Below are 24,119 nucleotides of genomic sequence, written 5' to 3' on the forward strand. Positions count from 1 at the left end.
CTTGTGATCCTCCTGCCTCAGTCTTTCCTGAGTCATTGGGATTATAGGCATGCACCAGCAAGCCTGGCTTCTTTGGGTATTTTTTTTAAACCTGTTATTGAAGTTGAGCCTCCCTAATCCAAAAACCTGAAATGCTCCAAAATCTGAAGCTTTTTTAACGTCTGTGTTCAGAAAGTCTCAGGTTTGGGAACATTTCACATTTCAGATTTTCAGATCAGGGATGCTCAACCAGTAAAAATTTATGCAAATATTCCAAAATATGAAAAACTGCAAAATCTAAAACACTTCTGGTTTCAAACATTTCAAATAAGAGATATTTGGTCTGTGTAACTTACATACAAACAGTGCATAGATCATAAATGTATAGCTTGATAGAGTTTTTACAAAGTGATCACACCTCAGTAGCCCCTGCTCCTGCTGTCTTTGTGCAGACCTCTAAGTGCCATCTCCATGAAGCACCCTGTTCTCAGTTCAGAAAATCCTACCAACCTTGCTTATTTTCTTTGTATCATTGATACCACTCTCATAAAAGAGAATTTCTAAAATAGGGGTCTGTAATCTCACTCTTTCTTTATATAGATGTAAAATACCAGATATTTAGACAAATAATTCCAGAAAAAAAACCTGATGCTATTAAAGTAACTCTTTATACTTATAAAGCTGAAATTGTTTTGATTTCATGGAATTCTACCAACTCAGCCCACCTCATTTGAAACCTATAATGGTTGCTGACTCTCAATAGAAATTTTCATTGGTACATATAATATCTCACTGGTTGTAAATGTTTTGCTTTGCATATAGTCTGTAATAAGAAATGGAAAAGAATTATATACATAGCAAATGTTAGTTTTCCTTGACTGATGAAATGTTTTCCATAAGTGCTCCTAGTTGTCTGAGAGAAATATAAATTGCCTTTTTCTCTGAGAGGAATCCTTTGAAACGTTTGCCTTCATTTACAATTTTGAAATTGTATGGATTGTGAAAAGCAAGCAGATTTGCCTAGAGTGAGATGACATTTTCTACATAGTGTTGCATTTTTTCTCCTGGTAGGCTATGTATGGATAATAAAAAGAGAATACCATATACATATATACAACTCCTTGTACCATTGCTTTTAAATTAGATTAAGTTCCTGGTTTATTAGCCAAGAATTCAGAAATTCACTGGAAGCAGGAAGGCAGTAATATGCTAGTAAATGTTGAACAGCCAACTTTCTGGGGATAAAGGCTAATTTTTAGTGTTTATTGATTCCTGTAGTGTAAATACTACCAGGGATCAATTTTAAGCAACCTCAGGCCAACAAAATGGATTTTCCTGTTTAATATTATTTTTTTACACTTGTGATGTATTCATATTGTAGCCTATGGTTTTTCTGAAACTAGAGTTTAGACATTCCATCCAAGGCTTAACCTTGTACAGTTTAAGGGCAAGAAATGGTAATAAAGTAAGAGGATGAAGTTGTTTTTTTTTAAAAGTGTGCTTTGGAGTTTCTGGGAAGATGGCAGAGTAAAGGAGATGACTTTCCAAGTTGCTCTGTGGCATGAGACCAAGGTAGTAGATGCATAGCTTCTCAACAAGGTGGGCAAAAGAGGGTTATGGGAGCCAACCCACCGTGGGCAAAGGAGGGGGGACTTAGAGGAAGCAGCATTTCAGGTAGTGTGGTGGTGTGTCTTGGTGTGGAGAAATCTAAGATCAAAAACCCTCCCTGAACTTATCTGAACCAAGGGGTGGCAAACTATGCAGGTCCTTGAGAAGGACTCTTGGGTGTTAAATAAGTAAGTACCGGTGGTATCTCAGGGAAAGAGGAGCCAGGAGCCACTTTGGGGCAAGCACACCCACTATGACATGAATGGGACTCGGTAGATCAGGAAAAACACACACAGAGAAAGCCATAGTGTCCTGGCAGGTGCCTAACAAGGAACCTAGGCAGTGTCTGGCATAACAGAAGAGAAATTGTCTTGGAGTGTACTGTACCTAGGGGGACTTCAGTTATAAGGGCTAAGGGGTGCCTTTGTGTCTGGTGGCTCATATGCTGGCCTGGAAGTCAAAGTAGGTATGGGGTGAATACACTCAGAAACTACACCTGGGAAAGCTGAACTCCTGGGCAAAAATGAGTACAATCATGGTCACCCTGATCCATGATTGGATTTCTAGGGAAGTAATCAAGAACTGAACCCATGGAAATAATCAAGGTAAAGTCTAGGCTTAGGGGCAGGTCCACCTAGTCTCTCCAAAGAAGGCATCTTTCAACCTAGCCAGGCAAGACCTGAAGGCCAAGTAGGTCCCAGCACCACCTGCTGGATCTCCCCTCACAGAATGCACTGCAGAAACAGTACCTTGGGTGTGCACAGAAGGGTCAAAATGCAAACTGACTGTACAACTTACCCATCCCATCTCATGCTGGTGAGAAGGGAAATTGAGTCTTATATCAAACAGCTTCAGTCTTAGGCCACTATAACTAGTAACTCAGCCACACAATAACAGGAAGGGGTTAACATCCCCCATACCTTGTTCTTTCTATCAGTACTTTACACAAGAATAATTGATAAGAAAGACTATTAAAGATAGATATTGACCATTCCAGTCAAATATTTTGACTACTTCAGTGGAGCCTTCTAATCTACACCAAGATATTTTTTTTACATATACATATTCTTAAATTAGTTTTTTTAATTCTTTCAATGTGTGTATGTGTGTGTATTCCCCAAATGACAATGCACCCAATTACATGGAAGAAATACTCCATGACGTTAAATTCCAAATAGACCCCAACATAATAAATAATACCAGGAGATTTCAAAACAACCTTATCACCAATAGATAGGTCATCAAAACAAAAAAATCAACAAAGATATCTCCAACATAAACAACACTGTAAATCAAATAGACCTAACAGACATCTACAGAATATTCCACCCCAAAACAGCTTAAATTTACCTTCTTCTTAGCTGCACTTGGAACTTTTTTTATAAAATCCTTTGTATTTTAGGCCATGAAGCAAATCTTAGCAAATACAAAAAAGACTGATATAATCCCATGTATCATATCAGATCATAATGGAATGAAGCTAGAAATCAACAGCAAGCAAAATAATAGAAGCCACATAAATGCATGGAGATTGAAAAATACTCTATTAAGTGAAGAATGGATCAAAGAAGAAATGAGAACAGAAATCAAGAAATTCTTAGAAATGAACAAGAACAAAGACATATCAAAGTCTCTGGGACAGTATGAAAGCAGTTCTAAGGAAAATTTATAGCACTGAGTATCTACATTAAAAAATTAGATCCCAAATAAATAAGATAATGTTCCACCTTAAGGCCTTAGAAAAAGAAGAACAAACTAACCCCCAAACCAGTAGAAGACAGGAAATAATTAAGATTTGAGCTGAAATCAATGAAATTGAAAATAAGAAAATGATATACAAGATCAATGTAGCAAAGAGTTGGTTCTTGGAAAAGATAAATAAAATTGACATAATCATAGCCAAACTAACCAAAAGAAAGAATGAGAAGAAGCGAATCAACAAGATTAGGGATGAAAAAGGAGATATCCCACATACCCCTCTGAAATCCTGAGGATTATCAGATCCTATTTTGAAAATTTATACTCCAATAGACTGGAGAGTCTGGAAGACATGGACAGATTTCTTGACACACATGACCTGCCCAAATTGAACAGGAAGGTATAGAAATCCAATATAAAGTAATGAAACAGACCAATATAAAGTAATGAAATAGAAACAGCAATTAAAATCTTTCCAAAAAGGAAAAGCCCTGGACCTGATGGCTTCTCAGCTGAGTTCTACTAGACCTTTGTGAAAGATTGGTGTCAGTTCTTCTGTAAATTATACCATGAAGTTGAAGGAGAGGGAACACTCCCAAATACTTTTATGAAGCTAATATAACTATACCAAAACCAGGCAAAGACATTTCAAGGAAAGAAAACTATAGACCGATACCCTGATGAACATAGATGCAAAAATCCTAAATATTAGCAAACCACATTCAAAAACACATCAAGAAGATAATATACCATGATCAAGTGGGTTTCATTCCAGAGTTGCAAGTTTGGTTCAACATATGCAAATCAATAAGTGTGACTCATCACTTAAACAGAATTAAGAACAAAAAGCACATGATCATCTCAGTAGATACAGAAAAGACCTCTGATAAAATCCAACACCCATTCATGTTAAAAAATGTTGGAGAAGCTAGGGATCAAAGGAACTTACTTCAACATCATAAGGGCTACTTATGACAAACCCAAAGCCAACATCAAACTAAATAGAGAAAAACTAAAAGCATTTCCAGTAAATCCAGGAACAAGCTAAGGCTGTCCACTTTCACCACTCCTATTCAATATAGTCCTTGAAACATTAGACAGAGCAATCAGGCAAGAAAAGGAAATCAAAGGTATACAAAGAAGAAAAGAAGAAGTCAAAGTATCTCTGTTTTCCAATGATATGATCCTCTATCTAGAAGATCTAAAAAAACTCCACCAGAAGACTTTTAGAGTTTATACATAAATTTAACAAAGTAGCAGGGTACAAGATCAACACCCATTAATCAATTGCTTTTCTATACTCCAACAGTGATTCAGTCAAAGAAGAAATCAGAAAAACCATCCCACTCACAATAACCTTAAAATAAAATACTTGGGAATTAATCTAACCAATGAGCTAAAAGAGCTCTACAGTGAAAAATCATAGAACACCAAAGAAATAAATTAAAGAAGACCTTAGAAAATGGAAAGATATCTCATGTTCTTGGATAGGCAGAATTAATATTGTCAAAATGGCCATAATACCAAAAGCAATATACAGATTCAATGCAATCCCCATCAAAATACCAATGACATTCTTCACAGAATTAGAAAAAAATCTTAAATTCATTTGGAATAAAAAGAGATCAAGAATAGCCAAAGTAATACTAAGCAGGAAAAGTGAAGCAGGACTTCACTTCACAATATATGATCTGAAATCATACTACAGAGTATGTAATAACAAAAACAGCATGGTATTGGCACCAAAATAGAAATGAAGACCAATGGAATAAAATAGAAGACACAGAGACAAACCCATAAACCTATAGCCATCTGATATTTGACAAGGATGTCAAAAATATGTCTTGGAGAAAAGACTGCCTTTTTACAAATGGTGCTGGGAAAACTGGATAGCTATATGTAGAAAAATGAAATCAGACCCCTATCTTTCACCCTGCACAAAACTCAAATCAAAATGGAATTAGGCCAGAAACCTTAAAACTGCTAGAAGAAAACATAGGGTCAACACTCCATCCTATAGGTGCTGGTGCAGACTTCCTTAACAAGACCCCTCAAAGCACAAGGAAAAAAACCAACAATCAATAAGTGGGATGCCATTAAACTAAAAGTTTCTGCACAGCTAAGGAAATGATTAAAAGCATGGAGAGAGAGCCTAGAGAATGGAGAAAGTCTGGCCAGCTACTCCTCCAAAAGGAGATTAATATCCAGAATATGCGAAGAACTCAAAAACCTTAACACGCCCCTCGCAAATAACCCAATCAATAAATGAACAAAGGAACTGAACAGGAACTTCTCAATAGAAGAAACACAAAAGGCCAATAAATACATGAAAAAAAATATTCAACATCTCTAGAATCAGGAAACTCAAATCAAAACTACACTGATTTCTTCTTACTCCAGTCAGAATGGCAGTGATCAAGAATACAAACAACAATATATGCTGGTGAGATTGTGGGGAGAAAAAACACTTGTACATTGTTGGTGGGACTACAGACTAGTATAACCACTCTGGAAAGCAGTTTGGAGATTTCTCAAAAAACTAGGGATGGAACCACCATATGACCCAACTATCCCACTCCTGGGTATTTTCCCCAAAGATCTAAAATTGGCATGCTATAGTGACACAGGCACATCATTGTTTATAGCAGCACAATTCACAATAGCGAATGCATAGTATCAATCTAGATGTCTGTCAATAGATGAATAGATTATGAAATTGCAATCACACACACACACACACACACACACACACAATGGAGTTCTACTTGGCCACTAAAAAGAACAAAATTATCACATTTACCCATAAATGGATAGAAAGGGAGAATATCATACTAAGTGAAATTAGCCAAACTCAAAAGGTTTTCTCAAATGTGGAAGCTAGAGCGAAATAAAGGAAAGGTGGAAGGAAGGATAAAGTTACAGAAGGAACCAATAAAATACAAATTAATAGATGAGGGAAAAGAAGTCTAGCATACAGACTAGAGGAAGGAGAGGGGGAGGGGCAGGACGGGAGGGAAAAGGGAGAAGGAAAAGTGGGGGTCATGAACAGAAATTTATTTATGCATGAATGAGTTGTTGGGATGAACCCAGCTACTATGTATGACCATAAAGCTCTAATAAAAATAAATAAACAGATAATAAAGTGCACTTTGGAGGTGAGCATGGGTGGTGCATGTCAGTGACTTGGGAAATTGAGGATTGCAAGTTCAAGCCCAGCCTCAGCAATTAAGCAAGGTCCTAAGCAATTTTAGCAAAACCCTGTCTCAAAATAAAAAGTAAAAACAAAGACTGGGGATGTTGCTCAGTGGTTAAACACCCCTGGGTTCAATCCCTGGTACCTACCTCCCAAGAAAGTACATTTTGGTACAGTTTTTCTATTAGTCATGATAGGCCAAATGCTAAAACAAATAGCTCCGAAACCTCAACATCTTGATAAAAGTTTGTCTATGCCTCATGTCATATCTGGGTTGGCAGGGTCCCCATTCCATCTTGAAGTGGCTGGGGAAAGAGAAAGTAGAGGATTTTTGTGGAGGATTTTATGCATCACACCTACAAGTAGTACTCTTACTCCTGCTCACATCTCATTTGTCAGAACTCTGCCACATGGCCCCATGTACCTGCAAGGGAGGATGGGAAATGTTGTTTAGCTGTGTGCCCAGGGAGAAAAGGAAATGAAGATTAATGAACACTGAACAATATTTACCATAGTCTTACTTCTCCAAACGTTTTTGCAAGTCACTCAACTTAGATGGATGATTCCCAAACCTGTTTTATTAGAGTTTGCCTGCTATGTTAATAGAATATGAAAGACCATTTATTATGTACTTATTGTATGCTTATTATTTATATCTCAAATTATTTATTTCAAGTTTATATTTCACTAAACTGGATTAGAGATACAGATAGATTTTTTTTCACAGCTCTCAAAAGTTTATTTCCCATTTACACAACTATGCAAAGTTGGAGCTGAGTTGGTTCCAAGCACAGATAGATTTTTATAATACATTAGAAAATATTTCAGGTGTTCCAAGTTATGCAAAGTATATTGCTCTAAACCCTAACCATTATTGAAAATAAAATAGTAGAAATGATTGACTATAGTATGAAACCAAAACTGATCTTTTAATTTGGAAAAAACCAAGCTATGGACTTCTGTCTTTGATACTTGCAGAAACAAATCCACGAATGGAATTTTGCAGCCTCTTCAATTAAAGGAATAAGGTAAGAACATAAAAGAAAATGTAACTATTATTTTAATACATGTAATAGTGAATGTTTGATGCACTTTAAGGTTACCACTTATTCATGAGTTGTGATGTTCTTATTTTTAACTGAACCCAAAATATTTTCTATTTTGTTGCCCTGCCTGAGGTCCATAATGTGCTGCTAGTAAAAGTCTCTTGGATTATTAGAATGGCTTTTCTCACATCCAGCAGAAGAAACTCTTGTCTCAAACTTAAATAAGTTATATTCAAGTACTCAGGATCAATCCAGGAGTTATTTGCTAATAGCACTTGGGTGGGATCTCCTGGACAGAGCAATGAAACTAGGGATATTGTTATTAGGGAGGGAGTGAGGTAGTGTACTCCAGGGAGAAGTATGGCTCTTGCTTTTTTATTCAGGAATGGTGACCATTTGTGTTTTTTTTCCAAGCAGCAATAACACACCTCTGCTGCATTTATCACCCTGCCAGCACTTTCAAGGGTGGGAATAGTTCTGAAGTGGATGTGAGTTCCAGTCCCTTTGTTGTGTGATGTTGGGAAATCACCCAACCTCTTTAGGTTTCATTTTCTTCACTATTTTTACCAAATCCAAGAACTTGGACTAGAACTTTTTGTCCTCTCTTTGATTCTATGACTGCCTCAGGCCACTAAATAAGTCTCCAGTTATCTCTGGTCACACTATAATTCTGTCCTGAGCACATTAGGGCTTCAGCTGGAATAATGATTACATCACTTTTAAGGGAGGGAAATAATTTAAATACACAATAGTACATTTGGATAATATTACCCAGAAAACCCAATGTAACCCAAATATGTTAAAGATTTTCAAAAATATATTACTTAGTAATGAAGCTGTAGAAGAATATGTAGGTGAGGACCTTCTGTTTATACCTTTTTTTTAGTCACTCTGGACTGATGCTGTTCCAACACATTATTTGTCATGTCATCTATATCATGAAAAATGGTCTAAGTTTTGTACTCAGTAGGAATTGACTTAGAAGGGACCAGATGAAGTGGCTTTATTTGAAGAGCTAATTGTGGAAGAGAATCTAGCCTGATTCTTCATAGTGCCACCTGGCAGGGTGAGAGCCATTTTGGAGGCTTTGGCCCAAAGTGGGTAATGAACTTTCTAACAGTGAGATCTGTCAGCAGATGGAGTGTAGTGACATTCTGTTGCTGGATATGTTCAGGCAAGCTGAATATTACGTTTGAGGTGCTGTGGAGTTGGATCCACACTTGGTTGGAAATGAACCAGAGAATATTTAAAGACCTTTCTTGAGCTAAGATGAAATGTTTATTTCTGTTAACCTTGTGTGACCACTAATACTGTGTCCTGATATTTTCCAAGTTTAGAAATTCCTTTGATACTACAGTAAATGACTTTATAAATACCTTGCCTGTCTTTGTGTGTGTGATTCTAAACTCCTAGAGGACAAGGGATGATGGTTTTTACCCTTTTCTGCTCTGCTTAGCACTGAGTATAGAAGAAATTCTTGATACACATAACTCAAACACAAACAAGATAAAGTTCTCTGGTATTTAAATTTCATAGAGAAATAAAAGGCAAAATGTGGGGTTTGTGTTAAAAGATTAATGAATCAGGAATTTGTGAAGTGAAAGAAAATCTGTTACTAGATTTTCTCAAAAGTTTAAAATTGGTGTCACAACTTACATACAAGCATTCTTATGTTTTGCAATTTTACAGCCTATCTAAGTTTGATGAACGGTGTTGTTTTCTTTATGTCCATGATAACTCTGATGACTTTCAAATCTACTTTTCCACTGAAGACCAGTGTAGTAGGTGAGTTATAGCTGACTCAGCTATTTGCAATCTATTGATGGTAAATAATTGTTGAAGGGCCTTTGCTGTGAAGATGTTTGTTTGCTCTATTGTCTTCTTGAAATTTTAATTTACAGAAAATGATCATACTGCTTTGAGATGTAATATTCATACCTCACAACCATTTAAAGTGCACAACTCAATTTTTAGTATATTTATAATTTGACAACCACCATCACAATGTAATTTTAGAATTTTTCATCACCCCCCAAAGAAGCCCAGTATGCATTAGCAATCACTCCCCATTTTCTCCCCAACCTCACCCACATAACCCTAGCCCTATGCAACGTTTCTTTCTAACTCTGTGAATTTGCCTGTTTTGGACATTTCATATACATTGAGTCATATAATGTATGGTCTTTGGTGACTGACTTCTTCCATTTAGCATAGTGTTTCCAAGGTTCATTGATATTGTAGCATATATCATTACTTTGTTGTTTGTGTCTGAATAATATTTCATTGTATGAATATGCCACGTTTTATTTATCTGTTCATCAGTTGATAGGCATTTGGTTTGCTTCCACTTTGGGGCTATTATGAATTTTGCTTCTATGAACATTTATGTTCAAGTTTTTGTGTGGACATATCAAAATGTTGGATCTTATGGGAATTTTGTGTTTAACCTTTTGAGGAACTGCCAGACTGTTTCCCTGTTTACATTCTCATCAGTAGTGTATGATGGTTCCAATTCCTCCACATCCTTGCCAATGCTTGTTATTGTCTGTGCTTTTGATTATAGCCATTCTGGTGGGTGTGACATAGAATCTCATTGTGGTTTTAATTTGCATTTCTCTAATGACTAGTGATATGAGGATATTTTCTTGTGCTTTTGGACCATTTACATATCTTCTTTGAAGAAATAGCTATTCAAATCATTTGCCCAATTTTTAAAGCTCACTGTTTTTCTTTTTTTAGTTGAAACCAGGGGCAGTTTACCACTGAGCTACATCCCTGGCCCTTTTTATTTTTTATTTTGAGACAGGGTCTCGCTAAGTTGCTTAGGGTCTCACAAAGTTGATGAAGCTGGCCTTGAACTTGCAATCCTCCTACCTCAGACTCCCAAGTTGCTGGGATTACAGGTGTGTGCCACTGAGTCTGGCAAAGTTCACGTCTTTTACTTATATGTATGTTTTGCCCAGAATTCCCCAGTGTAACCCTTTACTACATTTATTTTACATTTTCTCTATATGCATATGGTGGTTTTTACTGAACTGGTCAGGAGCAAGTTGTAGACATAATGCTGCATTACCTCTAAATACTTCAGCATATTTCCTAAAAAAAAAAAAAAAGGAATGTTTACTTATGTAATTATAGTAGTTACCTAATCATACTGTATAAGATCGATATGGTACTATAATCTAGAAGCCATTTTCAAGTTTTATTTATTGTCTCCCTAAAACCTTTTATGGTAAAATAAGACTTTTCCTGGCCCACAGTCTAATCCACAATCATATAACATTTACTTGCTGTGTCTGTATACCCACCTTTCATCTGAAAGAGATTATCATTAGTCTTTGTCTTTCTTAATACTTTCAAAGAGTGCAGGTAATATGTTTGCAGTCCTTTGATTTGAATTTGTTTGCTGTTTGCTTATCAGTATATTCATGTTATGTATTTGGGGCAGGAATACCACAAAAGTAATGCTGTATCTTTCCCAGTGCCTCATATCAGGGGATACACAATATCTTTGTGTCATTTCTGGTGATATTAATTCGGGTCAACAAGTAAAAGTGATGTTTGCTGTGTTTCTCCAAATTTTGTCTATTTTTAATTGGGTATTTGTCTCTAAATTATTGAATTTTAAGAGTTTTTTTTATATACAATCCATACAAGTCCCTTTTTAGATGTGGTTTGCAAATACTTGATTCCGTTCTGTGGATTGTCTTGTTGAAAAACTTGCAGCACAAAAGTTTTTAATTTTGAAGTTCATTTTATCATTTTTTCTTTTGTCAGTTGTACTTTTAGTTCATATTTAGGAAGGCTTTGCCTAACACAAGGTGTTCTATGATTTTTGTATTTTCTTCCAAGAGTTTTATAGTTTTAGCTGTTACATTTAGAGATAATCCATTTTAATATAGTGTGAGGTAGGGGACCCAGCTTCATTCTTTTGCATGTGGATATGTGATTCTCCAAGTACTATTGGTTGAGCATACTATTTGTCCTCCATTAAGTGGTTTTGGCACTCTTAGAAAATCAGTTGGCTGTAAATGTTTAATTCTATTCCACTAATCTATGTATCATTCCTTTGGCAAGTACCACACTTTTTTGATTAGGGTATTTTTGCAGGAAGCTGTAAAATCAGGACAAATGAGTCCTTCAACTTTATTCTTATTTCTTAAGATTGTTTTGTTATCCTTTTATTAGAAACTTTACCTTTATAACTGTCATTCAGTACTCAGTGCCTTTTTTGTTTTACTTTTTTTTTTTAGATCACACATCTTGATTGATTGATTTTGGATTATTTTTTCTCCTTTATTCCCATTTACTTACATTTTTCCATATTTTTGTTGGTTCAGTATAATTACATATAAGGGTGGATTCCTTGTTACATATTCATATATGCACATGATGTAACAATATAATTTGGTCAGTATCATTCCCCAGTATTTCTCCTTTCCGTTCCTTCTTCCTTTCCCTGGTTTGTCATTTTAATAATTTTTAATTGGGGTATAATATGCAGTAAGTAAAGTGTATAAAGTGCACTTAAGTATACAGTTAGATAAATTTTTACATATATCTACACCCATGTATCCATCTCCCATATCAGTGCCCCAAAAGGTGCCTTGTGCCCCTTTCTAGCCATTAAACCCCCTTCCATGATAAGTATTTTTTATTTCTATCATCAGTTAGTTTTGCCCATTCATGACCTTCAAATAAATAAAATTATTCATACTCTTTTTATTTCTCCCTTCTTTCCCTTAAGATAATAGCCATGAGATTCAGCCATGATGTATGTATCTGTTCATTCTTTTTATTTCTCATGGTGTTCCATTATGTGAATGTACAACCATTTATTTGTTCTCCTATTGATGAACATTTGGATTATTTCTAGTTGTGGCCCTTATGAATAAAACTTGAATGAATATTCTTACACATGCCTTTTGGTGAAAATATACATTAAATTCTGTTGGGCATATACCTAGGAGTGGATTACTTGGTTTATGTTAGCTTTATATTTAGATTTGATTAATTCGTTTTCCAAAATGGTCTCGTGAATTTATACTCCCCAAAGTAAGGTATGAAAGTTGCTTAACAACAATTAACAATAAATATAATTCTGAGAATTTTAGTTACTATGGTGAGTACATAGCATGTGTCTCCTAAGAAGCCTGACTTTGGGTTCCCCCGTATTCAAATATTAGAAGAAAAGGTGGCATGGATTAGTTATAAAAATGAATGTTTTATGGTCTTGCAGAAATTCTCCTGAAGCATGTACTGTTCCTCCTTACCATCTTTTTTAAAAAATATCTTTATTTTATTTATTTATTTTTATGTAGTGCTGAGGATCGAACCCAGGACCTCACACTTGCTAGGCAAGTGCTGTACCACTGAGCCACAATCCCAGCCCCTCCTTAACATCTTATGAAAGAATTCTGAATAAAAATATTCTACTGGATCAAGATCACTTTTATGCAAATAAACAATTACACAAGTCTAAGTGGCTGATATGGTTCTACAGCATTTGTGAGAAAGACATGGGTAATAGTTGATCTTAGGCTTAATCTTTTTGTCAATGAATGATATGGTATTTTCTTCCCTTGTTCAAGATCTTATATCTTACTGAGAATTGGCCTGTCTACAATTTGGAAGGAGTTGATTTTGCTGTCCTTAGCACTGATTAAGTCACCTCTGCAATACTGATTGTAGAACCAAATTTTAAAGAGTAATACAGGGACATATTTAAAGAATGTCCAGTTAGTGGAGAAACTCCCAAATGAGTCATAGGGGAAACCATAAGAGAATAAGAAGGAAAGTCTTATAGGGATAAGAAAAGAAGTAATATAGAAAAGAACTCTTTTTAAATGTATTTCTAATTTTATTTTTAACTGATACATAAAAAATATATTTATTTGTGGGCTACCATGTGATGTTTTGATAATGTATGCATTTTATAATGTTCAAATCAGAGTAAATGAATATATATCCTCAAACAATTATCATTTATTTATGGTAAAAACATTCTAAATCCTTTCTTCTAGCTTTAAAGAAAATAAAGGGCTTCATTATTATCTATAGACATCCTACTGTACAGTAGAACACTAGAACTTCTTTCTCCTATCTAACTGTAACTTAGTACCCATAATTAGCTTTCCCTATCCCTCCCTCCCTGCTGCTCTCCCTATCCTCTGGTAATTATCATTCTACCCTCAACTGACATCAATATGTCAGAAACATCTGCACTATTCATAATAACCAAGAAATGGAAATAACCCAAGTGTCCATACACTGATAAGTGGCTAAAGATATGTGGTACATATACCTAAAGGGGGTTAACTCTAATCTGTGGAGGGTACCCACATAAAAGTAGTCTTCAGGTCAATAAAAGGGGAACATTTCTTATTGAGTTCTCAGATTGAGCTGCCTTTGGGAGATAATGGGTTCTCTGTTGCTAGATAATGGCTACTCTGATGCTCAAGCATCAGTTGACCAACCAGTTGGTAGAGGTACTGTATAGAGAGCATTCAAGAATCACATGGGATAACCCTATAGAGTACCATGTCAAATCAAGGAGTAGATTGATTGTTCCACGACTTATTATATAAGTTTGTTTTATATTTAAGTACAGCTTAATATAATGAGACTAAGTTAAACAATAGCAGTCCTAACTGGCAGCATCTTTGTGACATTTGCTGTTCTAGGTTTTGCTTTTTGGTGAAAGAGATGCTAACCAATGCATCAGGCAGTACAGTAGAGCTGGAAGGAGAGGCTGATGGAGACACCTTAGAGGTGAGTCACAGAAAGCCTAGAACTTGGGAAAAGTTCTTTACTATGTCTTTGATGCTTAAAAAAAAAGTCACAATTTTTAATGTAAAAATCCTTTATTGAGTGTATTTAAAAATACTTCTGAACCAGCCAGCCATCATTATCCATGATTCTAAGAGATTGTTTAATGTGTCTCTGTAGAAAAATCTCATTACATTGGGATCCTCTCAGTCAGAATGCTTAAGAAAATTTGGTTATGAAATAAACCAAAATTTCCTTTTATGCACAATCTATAAAAAGGTTTTTTTCTAAGTAAGTTAATAATATTTATGAGATTCCAGGAGAAAAAGGCCACTGGAAGCAGACTTTTGCATTTATGTCTAAAATTACTTGCATACAGTAAGTTAAATATAACAATTTTTCATTTTTAAGAAAATAAAATCATCATAAGCTCTTTCAGACAGCATAGTTGTAGTCCACAATTACTACACCACTTTACATATGTTTAAATCTTACACAGTTATTCAGATTTGCCATTAATTCTGATTCTCCCAGTAATTACAATTTAATGAGATTTTCTTATACTTTTAAGTTAGACTGAAATGAATTCCTTGAGATTTCCTTCAGAAAATATCAAAGGAATTAGTTTTAATAATTGAATCAGGTACTAGAGTTATTAGCTTAGAATGTAAGTTTGTAATAGAAATGAACTGAGTGATATGCTTTGAAGGCAACAGATGTGGGGGGTAGAGAAAGGTGTGAGTTATAAATCTTTTATGGAGCAGGCTGATTTCTAGTTATATCAGACAATGATATAGACACTTTAATAATGTTAGTCCGCGTGAGCATCCCTAGAGGTAGACGAGAAGGGACACACACACACGCTCACTCTCGCACTCACTCACACTCTAATCTGTATATAAGCTGTACTTCTGTAAGTAGACATAGTGGAGCATGCAAAACAACAGAAATGGCCATTGCTTCCTATGTGCTTTAAATCCTGCTCAGCCTGTAGTCACCTTTGTTTTAATAATTGAGAAGGATCAACTCAAATGCAGCTGTGTGCAACAGCTTTTGATGATAAGATTGGGAGAACAAAATACCAATGCTAATTGGAAATTGAGGTTTTGCAGTATGTCCTAGATCCGTATGACTGAAAGGGGCAGGGACCCCAGCATATGCACTCTGTATTAAGACAATTTTAACTTTATTGACTGTCAGTTCTTTCCTGGGCTATTGAAAGAGATTTGTTTTCTGACTTGCAGATAGGGAACCTATTTGGGGTACTTAACATGATTAGAAGCAGGTTTTCGTTGTAGCATTAAAATCGTTGGAAAACTCCAAAAAGTGAGCCACGTAAGTTATATGTGAGCCATATTTTTAATTTTCTTAGATTCTGATTCCTAAGGTCATGCTATAAATAACTGAATATCTGAGAGTTGTTATTGAACAAAAAGTATATAACTTCTATACTTGCTTAGCAATCAAATAATGTTTATAAATTTTTTAAAAACTGATGGACAAGTTTTGGGCTTCTGAGGGGCTTCTCCACTACAAATTGTGTGTCCTGTTGTTTTCCTTCTGTAGTATGAGTATGACTACGATGCAAATGGGGAGAGAGTTGTTTTGGGGAAAGGAACCTACGGGATTGTGTATGCTGGCCGAGACCTGAGCAATCAAGTGCGAATAGCCATCAAAGAAATCCCAGAGAAAGACAGCAGGCAAGTTGGCGCTGACCTTCCACAATCTGTACTTGCCATCTCAACACCCCAAATCCCAGGCCCACCGTGCATAGTACAGAAGATTTAAGAACAAAAGCATTATGTGGTCACAAAACTTGTAATTTTCTTGTAATAAAAATAATTTGCTTTTGTTCTCTGTGTAATCTAAATAGATTGAGAAATGGACTAATTTCATTTAGACATTTGTGGATTATAGAGAGTCATGTCTTAAAAGAAAGTTGCATTTGCATGCATCAACTCCATCTAAAGTTTTGGCATTTTGAGGGGTGGGTACTGGGGATTGGACCCAGGCCTTCATGAATGTTACGCAAATGCTCTTAATACTCAGATACACCCCCAATCCCTTTTATAAAATTTTATTTTGAAACAGGGTCTCACTAAGTTACTGAGGCTGGCCTGAATTTGCCACCCTCTTACCTCACCTCCTGAGTTGCTGGGAATACAGGCATGCACCACCATGCCCAGCTCTAAGCTTAACATTTTTATATAATCATTTGCAGATAAAAAGAATGTGACAAAAGTGTGACTGAGGTCTTTTTTTTTTTTTTTCCTCTTTTCGATGCTAGGAATGAAACTCAGGAACTCGAGCATGCTAGGCAAATGCTTGACCACTGAATAACAACCTCAGCCCTGACAAGAGTGGTTTTAAACTTATGTTGTCATAATTGAAATCAGCTATGATTTGTTTTGATATGACATTACAGAAAACTAAATGTAGTTGAAAGATCAGATTTTTGTGATATAGACTTTTTTTTTTAAACATTCTCCCCTTTAATCTGACCCACGAATTTCAGGCTATTTTTCTACTGTCGATACTGCTAATTTATTTTCTCGACATTTCTTAGTCTTATTAAATGTTCACTTCTTTTTGAATTTACCTAATCCTAATCTTAAACAAAAGCATAGCAGTGTTTACTGTCAAATGTTTCTGTAGAGAAGCTACATATTCAACCATGGCCACAGCATAGGAGATAATTATCCCATGTCAGCCCACCGTTGTAGCATTGCCCCCAGCACTGGGTCTTGATGGATATGTGCCAAAATTTCTCTATCTGGGTGATCACTATTGATTGGGGATGGGTTAAACATGATTTTCTACCCACTGTAAGACCCTTCATTCATTTATCCATTCAATTGTTGGTTTTCAGTGGGACAGCATGTGATAATTATGTGAATTATAAGGTCTGAAATGAATTAGTTCAAATTCTTCGTTTTATACCAGTCTGAAAACCCAGGTTGAAGAAGACTAAATGAATTCCCCAAGACTATGTACAGAAAAGGCTAGGATCCAGGTCCCCTGAGTTCCTCATCCAGTATTGTGTCCCTTATTCTCATGATGAATAAGTCGTTGCATTCTTATAGATTTGGGGAATTCCTGGTATGGACTGCCTCCTTCTGTGGTAGCACTAGCAGTTCTAGGTTTTGTTTTGTTTGGTATTTTTTTTTTTTTTTTGGTACCAGGGATTGAACTCAGGGGCACTCAACCACTGAACCACATCCCCAGCCCTATTTTGTATTTTATTTAGAGACAGGGTCTCACTAAGTTGCTTAGCACCTCCATTTTTGCTGAGGCTGTCTTTGAACTCTCAATCCTCCTGCCTCCACCTCCCAAGCCTCTGGGATTACAGGCATACACCCGTGCCCAGCTTTTTCTAGTTTTTTGTGTGTATAACAGTTCCTGGATTTTTAGAGCTAGAAGGAGCCTTAGAGATCATTTTGTCTAACTCCCTGAATTTATGGCTGAACTTATGATGATCAGATACCTTCTGTGTGCCAGCTTCTGGGCTTGTGCTGGAGACTGAAAGGTAACTATGATACTATCCTGATACCAGGGTGCTACCAGTTTAGTGGGGATTGAGTCAAAGTGACAAGTGCCATAATAGAAGGGTACACAGAGTGTATTCAGGACATAGATGAGAAGTGAATTTTCCTGGGTTAGTTGTGGCAATTTTGAGAAAATAAATCATCTTTAAGCTGGTCTTTGAGGGATGAGTAGGAGTTTGGCAGAAAAGAAGGCCTACCTGAGGAAGAAACAAAGATGTTAATACACAAAATCTTTTCAGAGAATAACAAATTTCTGATATGGCTTGAATGCAGGATGTGGGGCAGTGGAGAACTTTTGAGACAAAAACTTTAAAATGGTGTCATCTGGCATGATTTTGAAGGTCCTTGTGTGCCATGTGAAAGAATATAGTCTCTGGAATTTATGGAGGGGAGTGATATGGTAAAGTGTGCATTTTAAGCAAATCCCAAGAATGAGGGATGAGCTAAAAAGGCCAGACCCTAGGGCTGGGTCGATCATTAGGTGGCTACTGTTGTGGTCTGGGATGAGTGTGTAAAATAAGACTAGAAGGCAGCTGAGGACAAAATCTTTCAGAGCACCACCCTGCACAGCAGACAGAGAAAGGGATTTCTGAGAGTTCAGGCCCTACCAATAGTGATAGTAACAGTAGAAATCACTGAGTGCTTACCACACACCAGATACTCTACTAGGTGCCTGAGAAACTTATCACACTTAGTCCCCAGCAGCTCTACATGGCTGGTATTATTATAGGTTAAATATTCCTTGTCTGGAAAACTTAGGGCCAGAAGTGTTTCAGATTTGGGATTTTTGTCAGAGTTTGAAATATTTGCATATACACCATGAGGCCTGTTGGGGATGTGACCTAAGTCTAAACACAAAATTCATTTACATTTTGTGCACACCTTATATCATATAGCCTAAAGGTAATTTGATACATTACTATAGTGGTCCTGTGTTTTGATTGTGACCCATCACACAAGGTCATGTTTGGAATTTCCTGCTTGTGGTATTATGTTGGCACTTAAAAAGTTTCAGATTTTGAAGCATTTTGGATTTTTGGACTAAGGATGCTTAGCCTGTATCCTATATTTTACAGATGAGAAGCTGAGTAGTCTTATAGGAAGGGAAGAGAAAATTTCCATAAGGAAGGGATGGCCAGCAGTAGGGTGGATGCTGATGAGGTGCCACAAGGGTCTAGAGCCCCCAGGATTTGGCAGGTGATGCTGGCTTTTTAAATTTTTCATGATAGGTACTCTCAGCCTCTGCATGAGGAGATAGCCCTGCATAAATACCTCAAGCACCGCAATATTGTCCAGTACCTGGGCTCGGTTTCAGAGGATGGCTACATCAAGATATTTATGGAACAGGTGCCTGGAGGTGAGTAGTTGCTGTATTCTGGCAAATTCTGAAAATAACTCTTGAAAATACAATATGGACATCATTAATTGTCCTGCCATTTTAAAAAATGACAGACATTGTAGAGGTTGGAAAACATTGGTTTCTCAGAAGAGTTGGATACAGACTTTCCAAATGTCATATAAACAGACTATTTCTGGTTTGTTTATTCAACTCACAAATACTCATTGAATATCTACTGAGTGCCAGCATTGGAGACAAAGAGATGAAGAGAGCAGTCTCCTGCCTCTAGGCCTTAATAGTCTAGGGAGTTTAAAGGTGGTTTGGAGAAAAGAGAACACAGGTTTTAAAAGTGACATTACAAAATAACATCAATAACAAAATCAAACATCAGTGCTTTGTCCACAAAGTCCCCAAATGTAGGCAATAGAATATAGGAGAAAGAGTTCCTTGGATCTGGATTCAACTATCTAGTTTAAATCGGTCCAACAATCTATAAGCTGTGTGGCCTTGGGCAAATTATTTTACTACTTTGTGCCCTCAGTTATTTGGTAAAAATAAATAAATTGTAAAATTAGAATATAATATTACTGTAATAATTGTAGTAATAATTATTGGAATAATAATAACTCTCTTAGTGGGTTGTTGGGTGGGTTAAATGAGATGATGCATATATAGCTCTAGAACAGAGCCTGGTAGCAAACTCACTGAAATAATTATAAAATTTATGAAAGTTTTAAATATTAATTATTATCTGAATACAAATGTAAAAACTGGTTAGAAACTTGTATTTGTTCCTTTATTCATTCTAACAGAAATCAAGAGTCTATTATTATTAAGAGTCTAATTTTATACATTAAGATCTAGGCAATGGGCTCAATTTTGAGGGTTATGTTAAGGATATAGTACAGTGTCTTTTTCCTCAGGTAACTCATAGCCTAATAGAAAAACGTGTCCATTGCTGTTCACATTTGTTACTGTTCCAGGTTTTGCGATGAAGGGTAACAACAGAATTAGAGATGGAAGCCAGACACAGTGGCACATGTCTGTAATCCCAGCTACTCAGGAGACTGAGACAAGTGGATCACAAGTTCAAAGCCAGCCTTGGCAACACAGGGAAATTCAGTCTTGAAAAAAAAAAATTTATTCCCTTTTATAGATGGGGGACCGAAGTATAGTAAGGTTGCATAGCCCTGTATGAGTGGCACAGTTGAGACCGGCTGATACCCAGGAGCCTGTTCTTACCAGCAGGCAAGCCACCTTCTCTGGGACATGTGGTCAGAGAGTCTGGGGGTGGGGGTTGGTTTCTTCTGGCCTAAGTGTTGAGTGTTCAATACAATAATGGGGAAGGCTTGTTAATCAGGATGGTCCCACCCCTCTACCATTGGTGTGGGTGACCTACCATTGGGGCCTTTTCACAATGAGGACAAAGAGGCCTAGCCTTCTCTAATCCTAGTCCTTGTCACCTCCAAAGACCACTCATTCTAGACCTGCCCACTTTTGATTACAGCAAGAGGTGTAAATCTGGCTTTGACTCAAACAGAACGATTGTCCAGCAAACAAATGTCATGGGATCCAAGTCATTTATGACATTGGGTCATGCCTCTTTAGTTCAAGGAGCCATAATTCACTCTTCTCCTGACTTCATATAGCTGAACAGAGCTAACCCCAAAGTTGGCCCAATTGAATTTCAAGGATCACAGGGATTCTTCTTTGTCCTCTACTTCAGTCTGGCCAATAGGCTGATTTGCTTTCAGTGTGTTCTCTGGCTGTGACTGTAGAGAGGCAAGACTCATTGCATTTAGCAATATACAATGGTATAGGTATGAAGTGCTTATGTCAGGTTAGAGATGTCACTTCACTTCATTTCCCTAAACTCCTTACAACTGAATCTTTGTCATCCTTATGAATGTTTTGCTGAATCCATTTCTAGGAAGCCTCTCTGCTCTTTTGCGATCCAAATGGGGGCCAATGAAGGAGCCCACTATCAAGTTTTATACCAAACAGATCCTGGAAGGCCTTAAGTATCTCCATGAAAACCAGATAGTGCACAGAGACATAAAGGTAACAGGCTTTTCTAAACCAACAAAGTGTCATTTTGCTCATATCTAGTCATGATAATTGTCAGTGCAGCATGTGCTGAGTGACTTGCTCATGGGAGGGTTGGGAGGGCTTTTTTTTTTTTGAGACCATTTTTCAAGGTCTTGAACCATTAAATGTCAGTTTGTTTAAATCTCTCTTTAAGCATTTTGTACTATTCTTCTCCTGAAGGGTGATAATGTTCTGGTAAACACCTACAGTGGAGTGGTGAAAATCTCTGATTTTGGAACCTCTAAACGTCTCGCAGGAGTGAACCCATGCACAGAAACCTTTACTGGTAAGCATAACAGAGTAGGGCTATGGTGTCCATTTTAGTGTTAAACTTTCTTCACAAGCTATAGTCATTGGAAGGCTACTTACTGGGTACCTTCTCAGCGCAGATGCATGATGTATTGTCCCCAACTTCAAATTATTTTGACTTTGTAATAGTGATGCATTTAGCCATCTATTTGTGGTAACAAGATAGCCCCACTTAACTTTTTTCCTCTCAGACGTTGGGTAGGGGAATTCTGAGTAACAATATCCCTTAGTCAACTTATTAGGACCTTTCTTTTCTTGGTCTATCATAAAAAAAATAGCCTGTTACCTTATCGTTGAATTCTGACACCTTGCGTTTCAATATAATTATATTTCAAAGGGAGGCTAATTTTTCTAGGGGAATATGGCATTTTATGTGGGTTTGAGGAACTGAGTTTTCTTTCCCATGTGTCAGTGATGGAACAATTTGATTGTTTGGAGGGATTGGATTCAAAGGGTGATATAAAATCACCAGTTAGTTGTACATTACCAGACCAATAGGTAGAATGCCACTCACAAGTGACCTGTGTCTTTTTGAAATTCCTGCTTAAAAACATTAGCCCAAACCTTGATCCTTGGAAAGAAGTACTGATTTTGAATAAGTAAATATTTATGGTCCCCTAAGGAGGAACATAAAGATCACAAAGGTCTTGCTTTTGATAGTGTATGAAACAGCTCTCACATCTCATAGCTGTGAAATAAGCTATAAAAGGGACATGGCTGGGGGTGGGGCTGTAGCTCAGTGGCAGAACGCTTGCCTAGCATGGGTGACGCACTGGGTTCGAGCCTTAGCATCACATAAAAATAAACAAAATAAAGGCATGCTGTCCATCTACAATTACAAAAAAAAAAAAAAAATTTAAAGGGTCAGGGCTGTTCTCTATCTCTGTAGTCACCAAAGCTGTAGAATGGACAGCTTGAGCCTTATTTTGAATAAAGTCTCAGCTTTGAAGGACTTTTCTTCAACAAGAGACTTGTTGTATGTTAGTTGCTGGACACCCACAGTGGAGACACATTCTCCATCAAAAGGGAATTTTAATGCCTCAAAAATGACTTTTAAGTTGTAACACAAGGGGAAGTGTGTGAGTTTCAAAATGGGAAAATATGGCACCAGGGCTTCATCAGAATCTCCCATAGAAAGTGCATGTTGAATCTTCATTTTTTGTTTCTGGTACAAATATACATATGCTATATATATCATATGTGTATGAATATGTATGTAGGACTGGCCCTTTTTTCTCTCTTAGCACTTTACTACCCTAATTGAAAATGACTTATATCCTCCTCTTTGGAAGCCACCAATTAGCTTAGCAATACATAGCAAGAGGGGCTCTGATATGACAAGGAGTAATTTCAAAAACATAAAACCCCCCAACAATTTATCTCATAATTAGCATCCCTAAGGAGAAAAAAAATCTCAAAGAAAACACATGTATAATTCATTATCACATATCACGTTTCCCAAGTAATTGGTTTGAGGAGGCATGAATTTTGCATTGCAAAATAATGCATGGGTGTTTGGGGGATAATAAAGAAGGGGTCTCATTTTGGTTAGGAAATTCCCTTGCATGTAATTACTCTTTGCAAAACAGAGCAGTTCTGTAAAGAAATCTGAGTTAGTTGGTACAGAACTCTAGGTTGGATGGATCTGATGGAGCTTTTTCCTGATAGTACTCAGAGGTCTCCTGAGTCTTGGCAGGAGAACCAAGGGCTTCAGGCAACTTCTTGGCCTGGATCCCTCCCCTCCTGTGTTCCTCTCAAGGGCTCTCATCACAGGTGTAAATGGACTTAGAACAGGCTCCCCCCTATACTGGGGATCCAACCCAGGTCCTCAGGCATGCTAGGCAAGTGCTCTATCACTGAGCTACAATGCAGCCCTCTTGTTCTTGTTCTGGTAGTTTTAACAGTTTTATTGAGGTACAACTTGCATATCATATAAGCACCCATTTAAAATGCACAATTCAGTGGTTTCTGGTAAACTTACTACATCATGTAGCCATTATCACAATATATTTTTTGTTTGTTTATTTTTAGTGCTGGGGTTTGAACCCAGGGACACTCTACCACTGACCTATACCCCTAGCCCTTTTTATTTTTTTATTTTGAGACAGGGTCTTGCTAAATTTCTGAGGCTGGCCTCAAACTTGTAATCCTCCTGCCTCAGCCTCCTGAGTCACTCGGATTACGGGTGTACACCACTGTGCCTGGCTACAATGCAGGTTTTGAACATGTCTACCACCCCCAGAAGATCCTTGTGCCCCTTTGCATTAATCCCGGTTCCCACTGCAGCTCCAGGCCATCACTGATCAACTCTGTTTGCTGATTTGCACGTTCTGGGTTATTTCATACATGTGGAATGATAAAATATGTGATTTGCAGCATCTAGCTGCTTTTACTCAGTGTGATGTTTTCAAGGTTCATGCATGCTCTAGCATGTATCAGCCCTTCATTCCTCTCAAGCTGAATAGTATTCCATGGTGTGAATGAACCACATTTGCCAGTTAATGATCATTTGGGTGGTTTCTACTTTTGACTGTCACAAATAGTGC

General features: G+C 36.9%; 1 protein-coding gene across 2 annotated transcripts in view; it reads left to right on the top strand.

Annotated features, from left to right (window-relative positions):
- Positions 1–24,119, top strand: part of Map3k15 (mitogen-activated protein kinase kinase kinase 15) — a 119,401-nt gene that overhangs the window by 76,590 nt on the left and 18,692 nt on the right. For both annotated transcript variants that reach the window (XM_046425818.2, XM_046425819.2), the window contains 7 exons: positions 7,457–7,506; positions 9,214–9,309; positions 14,208–14,295; positions 15,859–15,992; positions 19,067–19,194; positions 21,107–21,237; positions 21,445–21,550. In XM_046425818.2, the coding sequence (XP_046281774.1) occupies positions 7,457–7,506; positions 9,214–9,309; positions 14,208–14,295; positions 15,859–15,992; positions 19,067–19,194; positions 21,107–21,237; positions 21,445–21,550 (733 nt within the window). The remainder of the gene's footprint in view (positions 1–7,456; positions 7,507–9,213; positions 9,310–14,207; positions 14,296–15,858; positions 15,993–19,066; positions 19,195–21,106; positions 21,238–21,444; positions 21,551–24,119) is intronic.

The sequence above is a fragment of the Marmota monax genome, unplaced genomic scaffold (genome assembly GCF_021218885.2).
Source record: "Marmota monax isolate L192 unplaced genomic scaffold, Marmota_monax_Labrador192_F-V1.1 WCK01_AAM20220418_F8-fsc00203, whole genome shotgun sequence".
NCBI classification, from domain to species: Eukaryota; Metazoa; Chordata; class Mammalia; order Rodentia; family Sciuridae; genus Marmota; species Marmota monax.